Source organism: Carassius auratus, chromosome 2 (genome assembly GCF_003368295.1).
Source record: "Carassius auratus strain Wakin chromosome 2, ASM336829v1, whole genome shotgun sequence".
Classification (NCBI taxonomy): Eukaryota; Metazoa; Chordata; class Actinopteri; order Cypriniformes; family Cyprinidae; genus Carassius; species Carassius auratus.
Window position 1 is genome coordinate 19,960,108 of NC_039244.1, and position 17,427 is coordinate 19,977,534.

Genomic DNA, 17,427 nt, shown 5'->3' on the forward strand with positions numbered 1-17,427 from the left:
TTAGCTTCACTTTATCCCTGTCTTCTAGTAGCAGAGAAACTCCATTTGAATAGTTGATAAAATCACTCACTTGGTGTCCATGTGTAGAAATGATATGCTAGTCGTTTTAAAACAGACCCGTGGTAACCGCTTTCTCTAGACTTCCAGGGGCCTTGGAGAAGACCCTGAAAGCATATGCTTCTCTCACAGGTGCTATAAAGATTCCTGTAACAGACAGTGGTTATATACATTAAAATGAGAGCGTTATAGAAAATCATACAGATACATTCACACTATATGAATTGATTCACATGTGTTTGGATCATAGGCGTTTCCATTATTGATGAAGATATCTGTAAATCAGAGTGTATAAAGCTTTAAGAAAAGTCGAATGCTTTGTGGTCAGAAAGAGGTCAACACAGATAGGCTAAGAAAGCCGCTTTAGGAACTAAATCATTATAAATTTGATTACAAAAAATCTAAAATTTACACTATCATTTAAAAGTTTGAGGTCGGTGGAAAGAATATATTTTTGCACATAGTTTTTCTCTATATGTCCCCCTTTCTCTTGTCTCTATCCGTAGCTGTAATTGTTCACATGAGGAGTGATATGACTTGAGTGCTTGCTGTGGTATTTAAGCATATGGACACGCAGCTCCCCGCTCTCATGGGAGTGAGTGCAAACAGCGTGTGGTGATAAACATAATAAACTAAATCTACATTTACTTCTATTTACTTTTTAAAGCATGCGAACACACACCAGAAAAAAAGTATAAATAATAAATAAATTAGCTATTGTATTGTATGTAAGTCACTGGATACTGGAATAAAATAAAAATTCACTAGTGGTTCCAGTTTTCCTTCTAAAAATATATTGCATTTACTCTCCTTTTTAAATAATGTAAATTACTACAGTTTGTTTTTTGTTTTTTAATAACACATTTAATGTGTTGCCTATAAATTAAATTACAATAATACAATTTTTGGAGCTGTTACCAAACAAATAAAATAATTATCAACAAAATTCATCTTTGCAATGACGAGGAAACTCGGAAGCTGTATCTGAAGGGGCCTTTAGATGGGTTTACACACTGTTTAATGCAAGATATCAATGCATTTAACCTGCAGTTACAAATGCATAAATAATGTTTTGATATTTTAATCCTAAAACGTTGAATACTGATATTTGTATAAGTCTCTTAATATTAATTCCTTGTTTGTTGAACTGTTATATAAAATCAACATCACATTTGTGAGTTTTGTGAAATGGCACTCTTCGTGTGATATTGATATGAAGTGATATTGATATGAAATTATATAAATATATACATTTTCTGTGCACATATCTTGAATTTTGGTAGCATTCTAAATGCATTTTATTAAACTGAATCAAGCAATGAAAGAACTCTAAATGAGCATTCAGTCTAGCTAGTGTTTAAGCACTCATAACTACTCTTATAAACTATTAAACTTTCCATACGATAAATTAATCTCCTATTAATATTGTACATACACTTTGTTGCTTATTTTGTTGGAAATTCACGAGTTTCAGTCTGAACAAAACTGGTATTTCAGCTATGACTAATCTGAATGCCTCTGATTGGCTAGTACATTCCTAAACTCAACATAATCGTGTGTGATTGGTTAATAATGAGCAACGTAATCACAAGCTGATCTAAATTTGCTGAATTCTACTTTGTCGTGAATGCTTTCATAATAAACAACAAATTGCAGATGTACGTGCGATGTAAGTATAAGAGATTTATTCATCATATAGTGTGGATATCTTCAATTATTATAACAGGATTAAAAAAAAAGTTCATAAACTCTCAGAAGACTGAAGACCGTGATGTTCTTTGATAACATAAATGTTAGTTATTCAAACAACAGCTACAGAAAAAGACAAAGTAAATATAAGCATTATAATTGGTAACTTACCATGTTTCTATTAAATTATGTTAAATAAAATTTCAGTAATATTACAATTACAAATATTTTAGGACAAGACATCCATATGCTACATGACTAAATGGATATAATGTGTAGCTAATAGATTATACTAACATTAGGTTGTTTTTAACTGTACCCTGGAGTTGGTTCACACTGGCTATAAGTTAATAATTATAGAGTAAATAAGTGAATAATATCTTAAAAATTAGTATAATAATATAATGTGTCATTGATCTCACAGGCTGATGATAGGACAATATGACTACGAAACATTCCGCCCAACACACACTCTCTCTCTCTCTGTCTCTCTCTCTCACACACACACACACACCCCTTCCAATCCTACTTCATGATCCTACTGTATGTGTACATACATTCTGTACACTGAGCACTGCTTCTTTTTGATGCATTTGTATTTTTGAAACAGGCCTATATTAACAATTTATAATTATTTTGATGAATGTGTGTGTCTTTTATCAGATTTACTAATTCTTATAATTTCTTTTAGTGTTGGTCAATTATGAACTATAGGTAAAATTGAACTACTAGTAATAAAAACTTGTGAGAATTGGATGGGGCTGTGGGCCTCTGCTGCAAATATTTGAGTGGCTCCACCCCTAACAGATGTACTCTCACTACAACTTTTCATAAAACCTGACAGTCCTGCAACTGTATATACTGTATATGTACTGTACACACTATAACCCTGAGTGAAGAAAGCCTGACTAGCACCACCTGACTGCCGTCCATGGATTTACAGACACAACAAGTACAGACACACACGGGAAGAAAGGAATAGGGCGGCGTTAGTAACATTTCGCTTCTTCAGACTACAAGACAACAGTTAGACAAGTATTGAGCGTGAGTAGAAAATATCATGGAAACAGTTGACAACACACAATTTTTTTTCACTTCGTAGAAAGTCTACAGGTTTATTTTCCCTCTCGCCCTGCTCCATTGTTGTTGTTTTTTCAGGGAAGTGTGTGGTGTGCGGTAAGTAGCGCATGTCTTGTTGCTCCAACTTTTAACGACTTCATTTTTTGCGTTGTTTATTAAAATAGTACAAACTTTAATACGCGCACTGTCATATTCACGAAACGGTCGGGACAGGCATGGTCGCATGGAAGTGTTTATTTGTCAGAAACCCCGTGATTTGTTTCGACTAGCAGATTGTTGACAAACTTGTCTAAGGCAGGCAGCATGACTAGCTAACTAACTAACTATCTAACAAACAGCCTAATTACATTTAAATCAATTACACTACCACTTAATTTCTCAAATTGCTTGTTGTCTTGTAGAATGGCAGAAGTTGCTGTACTCTGGTCTGTTTTGCCTTAAAGCATATAATGTTTATTTGTGAAGGTCATTTTTCAACAACAAGCCTTTTCTTCCTCTGTCTCAGGATGACCTCTCAGTTTAAAGCAAATATTCAGCATGTGATGATGTTCAGTCTGACCACAACATCACTGAGAGTTATTCATAATCCTTTTTTTTTTCTCCCTTTCTTGATCCTTTCCTAGGACATTCTCATAATGGATACAGAACTTTCTAAAACTGCCGACAACTGTGGTGATCACTCCACTAGTGAAGTAAGTCTTACCTTTTCTGCCTTTTCCATGTCTATACTCTGTCTCTCTTGCTTTCACTTAACTGACACTTTTTTATGTATTGTGTTTCATGTTTTGTGTGTTAATTAAACCTTACTGAATATTTCACATATTTGATCTTTATGATTTCACTAGTTCTCATAAAACAGGCTGTAATAGGAAGGCATCTGTTTTCCCAGCAGGGCATGGAAAAAACCCAGCAGTCCTTGGAACCCAGTGAGAAACCTGACGATAAACAGTCAAAATCAGTGCAGGTGGGCACACTTTTTTTTTATAACGATGCAACTCATTTTTGCTAATTATTTTCCGGCTAAATACACACATTTTTAAACGCATCTTTGGATGGCTCTTAGGGCTGCCTTTTATCCAGAGAATCTTTAAAGACAATGGTATTTTAATAAAATGTTTATTGTCAAAAATGCTCTCTTATACCAGGATACAGGTTCTGGTTTAAGTAAAGATGAACAAGTTGATGGTGAGAGCCAACCAACATATGAGTTAAATAAGCAATTTAATTTCTACATTGGTTTATAATGTGAACAAAATATAACCGCTGTTGCTTTGACTATTTTATTCAACATTTTATTCATAAAATTTTATAATGAAAATTATAGTATTCCTATATTTATTGTAAAATTATAGTTATTTATTTTATGACTTTTAAACTTAATTAGGTTTATATATTCAGACATCAACCCTAAACTTTGAGCTTTGAGAAAACATGTAACAAACTGTTTAAGTTGCTGCTGTTCATCTAGGAATCTTGTGCAAGTCTAGTTTGCTATGGAAGCTGTTATTTGAACATGCCTTTGGGCTTTTTCAGCAATACTTTTGGGGTTTTAATTGGCCTAGCCTAAATAGCAATAACCAAAGATAAAAGACAAGTACCTACATGAACATCAGAATGCTGGGCGGGATATGACTCAAATTGTTGTGTAAGATCATCTAGCAGAGGTTGAATAAAGTAGCTCAATTACAAAGAAAATTGCAAGGCTACAATTTAAATATTTGTCTGGAGTGTGCCTCAAATAGTACTGTTTTGTCTGGCAACGGTGACAGTTTTTTTAGTTTTATTACTGCCACTTCTGTTAGTTTTTCATTTTGTATGCTGTAATTTTTTGCATTATTTATTTTAATTCAAATCAAAGGCTAGATAATCACAATTTTAAAGTTATTTCTGAACCATAGGTCTAAAGCTGTTCATTTGACACTGGCAGTAACTGCATGTCGCTAGGGGCTGGCGATGAGGTTGTAGTGGGCGTTATCACTACTGGCTGCCTAGTAACAGTTTTGTTGTTGGCAGCGATCTATTTTCTTGACACAAAATACAAACATATTGGAGACAAAAGACTAAATATAAAATAATATAATATAAATTGAATCCATACATAACAACAAAATTTAATGAGAAACAAAGTTGCTTTTTTCCATTGCGCATGTTTATATATGGTAAAATGAAGTGACATTCAGCCAAGTATGATGACCTATATTCAGAATTCTTGCTCTGCATTTAACCCATCCAAAGTGCACACACACAGCAGTGAACACACACACACACCGTGAACACACACCCAGAGCAGTGGGCAACCATTTATGCTGCGGCGCCCGGGGAGCAGTTGGGGGTTTGGTGCTTTGCTCAAGGGCACCTCAGTCGTGGTATTTCCGGCCCGAGACTCGAACCCACAACCTAAGGGGTTTAGAGCAGGGCTCTGAACCGGTTCAAGGAACGAAAACGAAAACTGGAAACGAACTAAATTTTGGCAGGAACAGAACCAGAACCAGAAACTAAATCAAATTTTATAGTTCTGAACAGAATCGAAAATTTTAAATGGCCATTAATTAACCAGTTACTAATGTTATTTTATAATTCTATTTAATATTTGAAATTTGCTGTCAACCAATCATGAATTCCAGTAGTACGTATGCAAAAATGTGCTAAATTAGGCAAATATTTTTTTTAATTGTATTATTATTTTTATTGTTATTATAAAAAATTACGTTATTAACCGGTATTTCTTCCACCCGAACCGGTTTCGTTTTTTTTCGAAACGCAGTAACAGAAACGTTAAAATATTGATTCTGCTCAGAGTGAATTATTAAATTTTGTTTTTGTTTTCAAGCCCTGGTTTTGAGTCAAACACTCTAACCACTAGGCCACGACTTCCCTAAACACCAAAAACGCAAACAGCCTCTCCTCCATCTTTCCGTCACTGCCTGAGCTGAAAGGAAAAAGATCACTTGAGCTCTACCATCTTCTGTCCTATTGGCTGTCGTTCCCAAAAGTCGCTCTTTTACATGAAGTTGAATTATTCTAAACTTTGTTGTGTCACTAAGTGACTATTGATCCCATTCATTTAGATGGAGAGCTGGCAGTTTCCAGGAACCAGAGCGACAGCGACTATTGGCGACTGCATGGGGTGTGTCAAGTCTTGACGCACCCCATGCAGTCGCCAATAGTTGCTGTCGCTCTGGTTTCTGGAAATTGCCAGCTCTCCATCTAAATGAATGGGATTGTGTTGCTTTGTTGTTGTGTATTGCTTGTAGTGTGAACAGGGCTTTAGGGTTATATGCATTCTGCTCCTCATTACAGGCTGCTAGCAATGAGAGCCTGGAAAAGATGCCTGCCACATTGGTTGAAGCACCTGGAGAAGAGGTAAATCCAAAAGTAAGTATCTATTTCATTTTGGAGTAAATACTAATGGCCTTACTATTGCGTTGCAAAATGGTTGATCTGGATTTCATCCCAGTTGAATGGCTTTAAACCATATGACATTTTCACAGCAAAAAGGACAGAAGAAGAAACCCAGAAATCCATTTATGCCCCAGGTTGCTGCAAAGGTAAAAATAAAAATTAATGTCTACTTTTTTTTCTAATCCTCACAGTTGTAAGTTAATGTAAATATGTCCTATTTTTTCAGAACAAAAGAACAGAGGAGAAGAATGGAGACAAAAATGGAGACAGTGGCAGTGACCTTGCAGAGGTTCTGTTATGTAGCAGTTATTTTAATCAGTAACTTTTGTAAGTCAAATAACTCTTGTGACACTGAAAGCAAGATTCAACCAGGTAAAGAATGAGAACTGAGAGATGTGGTATCCTAAATATAAAAACCCCACTGAGGCCTTCATAAACTGTTTTACGCTACAGGGCAGGTCACAATAAATGAGCCATGCATTGGCTTGCTGAACAGTCAGTTGCACACAAACATGGAATTCTAAATGTCTGCAAACATTAAAAAGAGAAGTTGTATCTCTAAAGGAAACATTTAGCTTTCAACAGCAAATACTGATTTTTGCAATGAAATGACAAAAACAAAACCACACAAACAGACTACCGTCCTATTTGTCTCACAACTTCTGCAATTTCTGTTAGTTTTGAAACTTCCCCTTCAAGTTCCCTTTTACACAATCTACTCTCTGATTTTTTATTTTTTTTTCCTAAGACTAAAAGCCACAAGAAGTCCCTCATGGAATGGCTGGATGAGTTCCGTTTAAGTGAAACTCAGAGAGAGGATGATGAGGTTGGTTCTATAAATATAGATCCTTGTCTTTGTTTTCTAAAAAAAAAAAAAAAAATCTAATTTTAAATTATCCTAAATGCATCTATCACAGGATCTTGATGGCCTCATGGATTGGTGGAACACTGTGGAACGTGAGTTTGTCCTGCGATGTTTGTCCACTTTCAGACACAGCCCCCTATACTTATTAGTTTAATCTAGTTAACAGCAATTTATTTTTAAAAATATTCTGATAGATGGTCCTTTATGATCATAGCACATAATATCATCTATTTTTCCTCCCATTTTGTTTTTTCCAATTCAGAATGGGAAGACATGCCCAAAAGTGACAACATGACAGAGAAAGAAGAAGCCAAGTAAGTCCCAATTCATTCTGTGTGCGTGTGACATGGCAAAGTGAATTTGACTGACCCATTTTCTTTTGCTCAGGGCTTTTGCTGTAACAGCTGAAAAGGTGCAAAAGGGCATACGTGTGTTTAACAAACTTTTCTCAGAACGGGCAGAAGGACTGTGGCAGCATGTGATCGACCTGAATGCCATTGCTGATGGCCTGGATCGCTTCAACAAGAAAACCAAGATTGCTCAGATCACTGGTGGCTCCACCAGTGCTGTGGGAGGTGTTGCTACCATAACTGGCCTCATCTTAGCACCTTTCACAATGGGAACCTCTCTGATCGTCACTGCGGTTGGCCTGGGTGTTGCCATGGCAGGTGGTCTTACCTCTGCATCCGCTGGGATATCCAGTACCGTCAACAACTCTATGGATCGCAAAAAGGTAGAGCGCATTGTGGAAGACTATCAGGCGAAGATGGCTGACCTTAACAAATGCATGAAGTTCATCAAGCAAGGCATTACAAACCTACGCAAGTTCAACTTAAATAAGATGAAGAAGAATGCATACAATCGAGACTTCCCTTGTTTTGAAAATATCTATGAGGATGGCGCTATGGCAGGCAAAGCTATTCTAACCAGTGCCAATGAGATTATGCGTGTGATGCAGATAGCCAATGCGGCGGGAACCACTGCGGCGCGTGCTGTGCAGATCGCTAGTGTATCCACAGGGGTTCTGACGGGGCTTTTTGTCGGGATGGATATCTATTTTGTGGCCAAAGACTCCCAGGAATTGAAAAATGGTGCAAAGTCAGAATTTGCTGCCAAGATTAGAGAGGTGGCAGATCAGCTACATGAGGGCTTGATGGAACTTAACATAATCCGAGATGAGTTGCGGTTGACCACCACTCTAAAAGAAGACAAACCTTCTTGACCTACCTCTGTAAACATTCCTCTGAGTTTATTATTACATTCACACTAGATTATAGAAAATTGTATGGTTACTCTCAACCTATACTGCACTTTCCATATTAGACATAAGAGGAAATTAGGGGTCTTAACTTGTTTTTATGACTTTGTTTCCACTGCTTGTTAGGGTATGATTGCTGCATTTGTAATGCTAAAAGTCAAGAGTATATATATATATTAATTTTTTTAATATACACAGTAAACCTATTATGTAAACACAAACCTTTATTTTGGATGTGATTAATTATTTGACAGTCCTGTTTGTCTTCCTTTTTGTTTACCTGATAAGGAATACTAGTTGCTTCATTATTTATTACATTTTATTACTTTCAAATTTGCCATTGCCAATTATCTATGATTCACTGATGCCTGTCTGTCTGTACACATTAAGGCCAACATTTTTGATTATTGACTGAAATAATGCATTTTTCATACATTGAATAGCTACTGTAACGGATTGTGCTTATTTCATTTTGTATTTAAAATGAATTATGAGGGTTTTCTAAAAAGGTTTTCAAGGCAGTTTTAAAGTTACCTTTATGTAACAAAAAATATAACATTTGTTATATTAAAAGTCAATTCCTGTCTGAGGAAACAGCCTTGTATTGTCATTTGTCTAGTGGAAGTGACTCACTATCGTCACACTGACGCTGCTGAACAGTCGCGCGGTTCTGTCTTTACTCAGCACAGGTTTACCGGGTGGAGGAGCTTGACAAAGTTTTGACAGTCAGTTGCTCTGGGAACATAAGGTAGGCAAAACCGTACGGAGAAATATCGTCACGATTGATTGCATGTTCATTAAACAAACTATTCAATCAAGTTTCGGTTTAGAAAAGTATTTTGTGTTTGGCTCGACCACGTATAGATAAGACGCTTCCTCAAAAACTACAAAAATCCACAGGAACAACAGAATGAGACATCAGTTTCGAAAAATAATTAAATATTGAAAATGGAAGGATAAAAAGTTAGCAAACCAAAGTGCAGCTTAACGACTAGAAGCGTCGTGAGCGCGAGGCGTTGACGCGTGTGATAGCCAGTGTTTTCAGATGTTTGTCATGAATGGTGATGTCAGTGCCTGGCGCTCTTTGGCATTGTTTTAGAGTACTCCTGCCCGTACGGTGTTGCCAACAATGTTTGATATAAATATTTTCCATCATTTTGTTATGATACATAGCCTACATTGGTTTTTCCTTAGGTTAGAAATGAAAAAGTGCAACATGATTCCAAAAGGAACACTGAGCAGGAATCTCAGACCTCCCCTATATGAGATGATAATAAGTGGTTAAATGATGAGGTGAGGATCCCAGGTAGCAAACTAACTCCTATCCTATCTTGAGGTAGGCCACAACAAGCTCCAGAATCGATCCACTAAACAGGTCCGTGTCAGAGGCCACTGGCACAACAGATCTGGAACAGGACCAGTCCAGACTCGGACCTTATCTGTATCTGCTCTGGACCCATTCAAGTAGTAGCTCATCCGTGGGTCTACACCTTATTAAAAATGGGTAATCTGGCCAAAACTAGCTATAGAAATATCTAAATAGAGCTCACCAACATTATATAGACTAGATTGCTCTATAAAAGCTTCATATTCTGTAGGCCTTAGTCTCCATTTATTAATAGGCCTATTAATAAAACATAAAATCATTCGAAACTTGTTACAAGAAACAATGAAACACTTTTTAGAAAGTAGGTAATTGCAGACTAAATATATTGAATAGATTATAAAAGAAAAGAAAATGCAACCCTGAATTGCACTACCAGAAACATTGTTTAATTTACTGAAAAACTTAAACTCTAAAAAAAAGTCAATAGTATTAATTAAGTTCAATATTTTTTGGAATTAATGAGTTCAATTCAACTTTAAAGAATTCTACAGCAGACAAAAGTTTTGGCTTAAAAGTGACTGTAAGCATGATAAAACTGCATTGTGCTCCTGGCCTGGCCTGTTCAGTGCTGGTCATATGGGTCTGTGCAGAGGACTTCTCTGTTCCTTGAGGACTTTGCTGAGAATCAGTCCAATGGCTGTCAACTTGAATGACAGTGTCAAGTTGTGATGTTCAATTGCTGTGGTCTTCGCAGACATTCAGGACTGTGTTATGGTCGTCTTGGGGTGCGGATACATTAACTGATTTGCAAGTTGGAGTGGTATAATGGTGAATATTCTTCCATAGGTGTGAAAGTTGACAGAGTGACAATAAGTCAGAGGAAAACAACAGCTCATTCAGGTGAGCAATATCGTGTAACATACTTAAATACACAAATACTTTTTAGCAACCACATATATGAATAACCAACCAATTTGTGCTTGGCTGTGTTTTTTGTTCCTTCGTTTGTGCTACAGGAAAAAGCAGATTCAATGTACAGGCGTTCAGACGTAGATGTGCACTCATTTGAGCCGAGACAGTACATGTTTAAGGGTTTAGGAACAGGAAGCTTTCCCACTAAGGTAATTAAGCGGACTCTCTCGTAATATCTGGGCTTTCAATTGCAAGGGTTAATTGACTATTTTTTCAGGATGAGATTTGTGATCTCATGGGCAATAATGATGGTCTGTTAGAGAACAGCAAAATTAAGGTCAGTCAATATGTTATCTCTAAATGCACTTGAGAGTTTGATTTCTCAGAATACTGTTCTGAATCTGCATTGACTGTGCTTTACAATAAATAACATTCTGGAATACATGCAGACTGCAAGGAAGAATCTGATTAAGTTATATGTAGAAAGTATACAGTAAATATAGCAATGGCATGTTTCTGAGAATAGTCAACATCTTTTCCCAGAAGAAGGTTACTGAGAGTGAGCTGTTGGCTGTCGATGATCAACCATCAGGCAGCAATAACCCGACGGTCTGTCATCTAATGATATGCTTGACCTTTATTATAAATGGTGTATATTTATATCCGATTCATAGTTTTCAATTTTTATGATGAAAATTTTTGTAGGATGTACATTTTCTTCATTTGTCAGGGGAAAGCTGCTGTTTTCAGCTGGTTGTTTAAAGGAGCTCCTAAAAAGTGGACGGGTCAGCCTGTGCAAGAGGTATACATCTGGTGTTGCTTTAGACATTAAAATAACCAGTTTAAGCCTATATGCTTTTTGATGACAAACAATGGAAGCTATTTTATATATGCTAGTTAAAATAAATTCATTGCATAATTTAAGTTGAAATAACACTGACTACGAGCACTGAGGTATCAGAATGTTGTTAATAGGGGCGGTTAATCTGTCTGATTTCCCGATTCGATTCGATTACGATTATTGAAGTCCCAATTCGATTACAGTCGATTTTCGATTATTAACGATTCTCGATTAACGATTATTGATTTTCCATTTCACAACAGTAAGTAGTAGGCTAAACAAACTGTGTAAATCATTACTAATAAATGGTAGAAACAAACCGAATGCATGTAGCGGTTGGGATTTTCAGTTTACTACATGCAGCAGGCACTCTGATTCCATGTATGGGGCACATATATATTATTCATATGACACACAAACACAAGTAGACAAGACCTTTTTAGTTCAAAATCTATGCCCCGTGTCACATCGCCTCTGCTTCTGCTATGAGCATCGCGGCCAGATCTGCCTTGCGCACGCGCCAAGTGTGCACAGCTCGGACTACTGTCAGGGTCATTGCGACTCCCCACCTTGCCTCCTAACTGTCCTATGAATACTTCGACCTCGTCTAACATACCCAGTGGTATTAGACAAAGTCTCCACTACAATACTGTCACCGTGATGCGGTCAGAAGACAAATATACATGTCTAGCGCGGTAAAAATCTCCCGCTTGGTCCCCGCAACACTAACACGCCTGCTAATTTCGCAATGAACACTCCGACCCTTGCAAACATTGTTCACACCTCTGACATTTGGCAAAGGACCATTTACATTGGGCAAAGGATTCACCGTTTGTGCTTGGTGTACTTTCACTTTCAATATCACCGTCATCTTCTGGATACAGATATTCCCCTTCAAAATCAGTGTCCGCGAATAGAAGTCCCAACACTTCATTGCGGGTTTATTGAAGCTTTATTGATGCCATTAGATAATAATAAAAATAATAATGATAATAATAATAATCTAATGCCAATACTCGCTGACGTTGACAACATTGGTCAGATAAAATGGCTCACTCTCACACTAGCTCCGCTTTTTTTTCGCACTTATTCAATGCGCTCTCGAAGATTTTGTTAAGGAGCATTACGTTATTTTGAGTCAGAGATTAAGTATTACATGTCTGCTATCTGGTGCAGGGGAGGTCGCGTGAAATTTGACACCCTATTTGACAAAATCGGCCGGTTTTATTCAGTGCCGCATCTTGTCGAGTAAACTCGACCATGGCGCCAAGAGGGTTAGAGCTCCTGCCATGAAAACCCAAATAAATCCACACGCTTGCTTTGAGCCCAGATGGAGCTGGGTGGTTCGGCTGGTTGCTCGCTCCTGGTTTTTCCATTTTACACACCTGTTCTGGCTGCTTGCTAACTGGAACTGGGCGCGTTCGTGACGTTCAACTCCCGGTATAATTTTTTTTACAAAATAAAATAATGCTAAAAAATAAAAATAATCGATTTTTGAAAATGTAATGATCGATTCATACTCGTCCATAAAATACTCGCGATTAATCAATAATCGATTTTTTTCACCACCCCTAGTTGTTAATATCCATTTTCATCTGTTTTGTGGCTTACATACATGCTTTGCACATAAAAATGTGCTCCATACATTATACAATACAATAAGTCACAAAGTTTGTAATGACACAATAGGTTTGGATTTAAAAAAAATCTATATATATAGATTGACAATTCCACAGCTCAGATGATCCACCCCGTGTCCACAAAACGCAGTTTTATTTTATTTTATTACTGTTCAGAGACAGTAAAATTTATGCTTTTATGTTACACATTACACAGAATAATGCTACCTACAGTTTTAAAGCTTGTCTTTGGTTTAGCTTCTGAATACTGTGTACTGTCTGAGGTTATCTTCTTCTTTCTTTCTTAACAGGAAAAGCTATCATTACAACATGGAGATCTCTCAGCCCACAATCACAACCAAACACAAAACAACACCACCAAGGTGTTACAAAAGTGCAGTCTTGTTCATGCATTTATTAATTCTTAAATGCATGTCTTAAAGTTTGCTTTTTGCAATACTTTGCAAATTACGATTTAAGCTTTGTATAATGTGGTGGTGTTCTGTCTCTTTACAGGAAGAACCAGAATTGAAAAGTGATGATTTTCCAGGCAGTGACAGTCTTGTAAGCTATAATGCCTCTGAGGTTCCGTAAGATCAATCACAATGGCCATAATGAATTCAAAGTCACACAAAATCTAATTCTAACTCTCAGATTAATTTCTTTAGGAGGGAAATTCCCTGTTTTCTTTTCTCAAAACATCTGATGATACTTATGAAGAGGTACTGCATATTGCTACAACAACAAAAAAATTAACATATGACTGTCTGTTCAATGTAGTATTTGTAAAATATATTGCATTGCTATCATTGCCTTCCTTTTGATAATGCACAGTAGTTACAAGCGTTCTTCTTGCAGGACAGCCCACCATTACACATTAAACTGCTTGCCAGTAATGACAATCTCTTATATATCTCTAACAACAACTTAAAGGTGCATATCATGACCCTTTATTTATATTATATACAGTAGAATATATTTATATTGTTGTAATTGCTTAGTCACCTGCTTTTCACAGTTACTTTCCTTTTTTTACAGGATAACTCAGGGAAGCTAAGTGGCCCTTTCCGCAGTTCCCCAAAACCAGCATTACGTTTTCCTGCTGAAACGGTGAAGCAGCCTCCTCTTCTTATTGCTGGATTTACAGTAGTTCGTTGACATGTTCGCAGTTAACATGTACTTTAATACCATTTTTAATCAAATAAAAATGTTTACTTCATATGTAGGATCCGCTAAGTTCGCATAATGAATTTACAGACTGGGATTATACGTTCTTGGACACTGGGATTGAAAAGGTACTTTTAAGGGATTTTAAATTGCCTGCAAAGTAGGTTATGTTGAGTAATAAATGCTGAACTGTTTCCTCTCTTTGGTAGAAATCTATTGCAGTGCCCAGAAAATGTAATGATGAGAAACTCTCTAACAGTAATAGCAAGGTGAGCCTTTCTCTCACTTTTTATGCAGAGGAGCATTCGTTTTCACTCCTGAGTGTCAAAAAATCAGTATGTGTTGCCACGAATATTGCCAGAAAATAAAAGCCCTTAATTCCACTTGCCACAAACAATAGTGGAATTGGGCTTATTGTTTGCACCTATTTACAGTCTCAGTTCAGGTATTTTGCATAAACTCTTTTGGTGTTAACATCCTTTCAGGTCGTGTCATTTAGAGTGAAGAAAACTCTACCTAGAATGTCCATGTTTTCATCCAGTACGCAGGTAGTGTTAACACTTTTATTTTTAAATATCACTTGATATTTAATTATCAGACTAAAATCTATTATCATTCTCTAAAATCTTTATATAGGGTTCAGATCAAGAGTATATGATTGAGAAACCAACGAAAATGCCGCAACTGGGGACAAATGAGGTGAATTATTGTATCAGTATGTGAATGAGTGTAGATTCTGGACATTGGAGTTTATTGCTCTGGCCACATCTGCAGTCTTTTACGTTTTATTGCACTCCTTCTATGGTGTATCAATATCACCTTATGCCATCACATGATGTTTGGGTAATTTCTTATTCTCTGAATGTTATAGGACTGCACTTTTGAAATCCTGCCAGTGGAGATGGCTGCCTACCCAACAGATTTAAATTCATTAGAGACAAATGCGGTATATTACAGTTTTATTATGATGCAATAATGTTAAATTGGGGTAATTATGAAATCTATTTTAACCTTTTGTTTCTTTCTTGCTCTCTTTTCACAGGATGATGACCTGATGGACTGGTGGAAAACTGTTCAAGGTCAGTTGGGTCAAATTACCTGATTACATTGACATAAGTTAAAAATACGTTTTCAAAAATGGCTAGTCTCCTAGAAAACCAGCCCGTTAAACTTTCTTAAAGAAAGGCTTATATATAAGAAAAAAGTAGATGAACCTCTTTAATCTTAGTCGACTAAAATTAGTCAGCTGGACAATTGGTCAATCATTGTTCCTCATCCCTGTTACTATATGTAGTTTAAATCACTGATACCCAATTTGGTAACACTAGGTAACTATTAGCTGCTTATTAACATGAATATTACTAGAATATTAGCCATGTATTAGTGCTAATAAAGAACATATTAATGCCTTATTCTACTTAACCTTATTCTACATCCCTAATCTTACCCAATTCCTAAACCTAACAACTAACTACCTTACTAACTATTAATAAGTAGCAAATTAAGAATTTATTGAGAGAAATGTCATAGTTAATAGTTAACAAGTGTTACCTATTCTAAAGTGTTACAGAAAATTCATATAATTTACTGACTTTTGACAGGTTGGAGTGAATGGAACAAAACTGCAAATTTTCAGGAGGAAGACGGGAAGCTGTGAGTAGATGGATTTATTTAGATACATTTTCTAATTGCCGCCAGTGACCAATGATTTAAAATGTTTTGCCAGGGCTGTCGAGGCTGTTGCAGACCGTGTGTTTATGGCGGCCCGTCTCTTTGTCAGCCTTTTCAACCAACATGGAGCTTCTTTGCAACATCGCATTTTAGAGTTGCTTGCTCTGGCGGACACTGCTGACAGCTTCCATAAGAAGACCGTGAGCGCAGCTTTAGGAGGGGGCGTGGCTAGTGTGGCAGGGAGCATAGCCACCATTACTGGCCTCATCCTGGCACCCTTCACCTTTGGCACTTCCACTATCGTCACTGCAGTGGGTATCAGTGTGGCAACAGCTGGAAGCATCACCTCAGCCACTGCTAATATCACGGATGCTGTTCAGTCCAAAATGGATCGCAAGAAGGTGGAGAAGATGATCCAAGGCTACCAGGATGAGATCAGTAACATCAGAGATTGTCTGGAGTTCATGCAAGTATGTTTGGCTTTCCATTTGTTTGTCTATCTGGCTGTCTGTCTATCTGCATCTCACTTCTGAATTTTCTTTTGTGTTGGTAGGAAGGAATGAACACCCTGCAGGAATGGGATTTTAAGGGGTACTCTGAGAGTGTGGTCAACACTAGTCTTAGCCGTAACATAAAGCATGTAATGAAAGAAGGTGGACGAGCAGGTAAAGCCCTTTTGATAAACACTGATAGGCTTATCAACACTGTGAAAGTTCTAGGTGTTGCAGGAGGTGCTGCCAAAGCCGCCAAGGCCATCAGTATCACCACAGGGGTCATGTCCACTCTCTTCCTCGCCCTGGATGTCTTCTTTCTTGCCAAAGACTCCAATGAACTTCACAAAGGTGCCAAGACCAAATTTGCCTCCAAGATCCGGGAAGTCTGCGAAGAGCTTCAACATGGCCTACTGGAACTAAACAAAGTGAAGACTCAGCTTCAAAAGACCATGGATGGAATCGAAGTGGAAGAATATGAGGAAGAGGAGGAGGATGAAGACCAATGTGAGTCAGATCCTGTTAAACTGGCTCTACTTGAGGAAGAAATAGATCAGTTGGAGGAGAAACTTGACCAGAAAACTGTGCCATGGCAAATGAACCATGCAAGAGAGGAGATTCCGAGAAATATACCCTAAAAAATAAATAAAATGAGTAGTCAAAGAGACAAGTCAATGGTAAAGAATCTTTTCAGTGAGCTAATATATCGAAACAACAAAAGCACTAAATTCAAAGATTTGAAAGAAAAAAAGGAGAGTGGGAAGAAGCCATTATATTTGATAAGACTTGAAGTGATTTAGAATATATAAAAAGAAAGACTTTACACAGATGTTGCCCACAACCTATAGTCTATAATTAAGATGTTCACAGTTGGCTAGTGTGGTTTACAACTTGTTTCAGTTTCACGTTTTGAGTGTGGAAACTTTAAATGAACAGTTATTTGGACCATAGGTTCCAAGTCACATGAATCTCTGGGGTATGTGCAGGTGGCACAAGTTTGAATCATGGTCCTGTCCAAAAAATAATGTAATCATACAATTGTTTATAA

The 17,427-nt window shown here is 37.0% G+C and overlaps 1 protein-coding gene across 1 annotated transcript; it reads left to right on the forward strand.

Annotated features, from left to right (window-relative positions):
* The first annotated feature begins 2,570 nt into the window (after positions 1 to 2,570).
* LOC113040996 (uncharacterized) lies at positions 2,571 to 17,396 on the forward strand. The gene is made up of 30 exons (XM_026199243.1): positions 2,571 to 2,922; positions 3,450 to 3,518; positions 3,716 to 3,790; positions 6,127 to 6,201; positions 6,318 to 6,374; positions 6,455 to 6,517; positions 6,977 to 7,054; positions 7,146 to 7,185; positions 7,356 to 7,407; positions 7,481 to 8,313; positions 10,433 to 10,463; positions 10,557 to 10,578; positions 10,695 to 10,799; positions 10,868 to 10,927; positions 11,134 to 11,199; positions 11,321 to 11,392; positions 13,362 to 13,433; positions 13,567 to 13,635; positions 13,719 to 13,772; positions 13,909 to 13,983; positions 14,089 to 14,160; positions 14,277 to 14,345; positions 14,427 to 14,486; positions 14,703 to 14,765; positions 14,854 to 14,916; positions 15,089 to 15,163; positions 15,260 to 15,296; positions 15,819 to 15,870; positions 15,944 to 16,358; positions 16,442 to 17,396. The coding sequence occupies exons 2-30, from the start codon at positions 3,462 to 3,464 to the stop codon at positions 17,015 to 17,017; spliced, it is 3,438 nt and encodes a 1,145-aa protein (XP_026055028.1). The 5' UTR covers positions 2,571 to 2,922; positions 3,450 to 3,461; the 3' UTR covers positions 17,018 to 17,396.
* The last annotated feature ends 31 nt before the right edge of the window (positions 17,397 to 17,427 follow it).

Coding starts and splice junctions, on each gene's coding strand:
- LOC113040996 (XM_026199243.1), top strand. CDS start 3,462: ATGGATACAGAACTTTCTAAAACTGCCGACAACTGTGGTGATCACTCC. Junction 8,314..10,432: donor AAAAGAAGACAAACCTTCTT/GACCTACCTCTG, acceptor TGGTCTTCGCAG/ACATTCAGGACTGTGTTATG. Junction 10,579..10,694: donor GAAAACAACAGCTCATTCAG/GTGAGCAATATC, acceptor TTTGTGCTACAG/GAAAAAGCAGATTCAATGTA.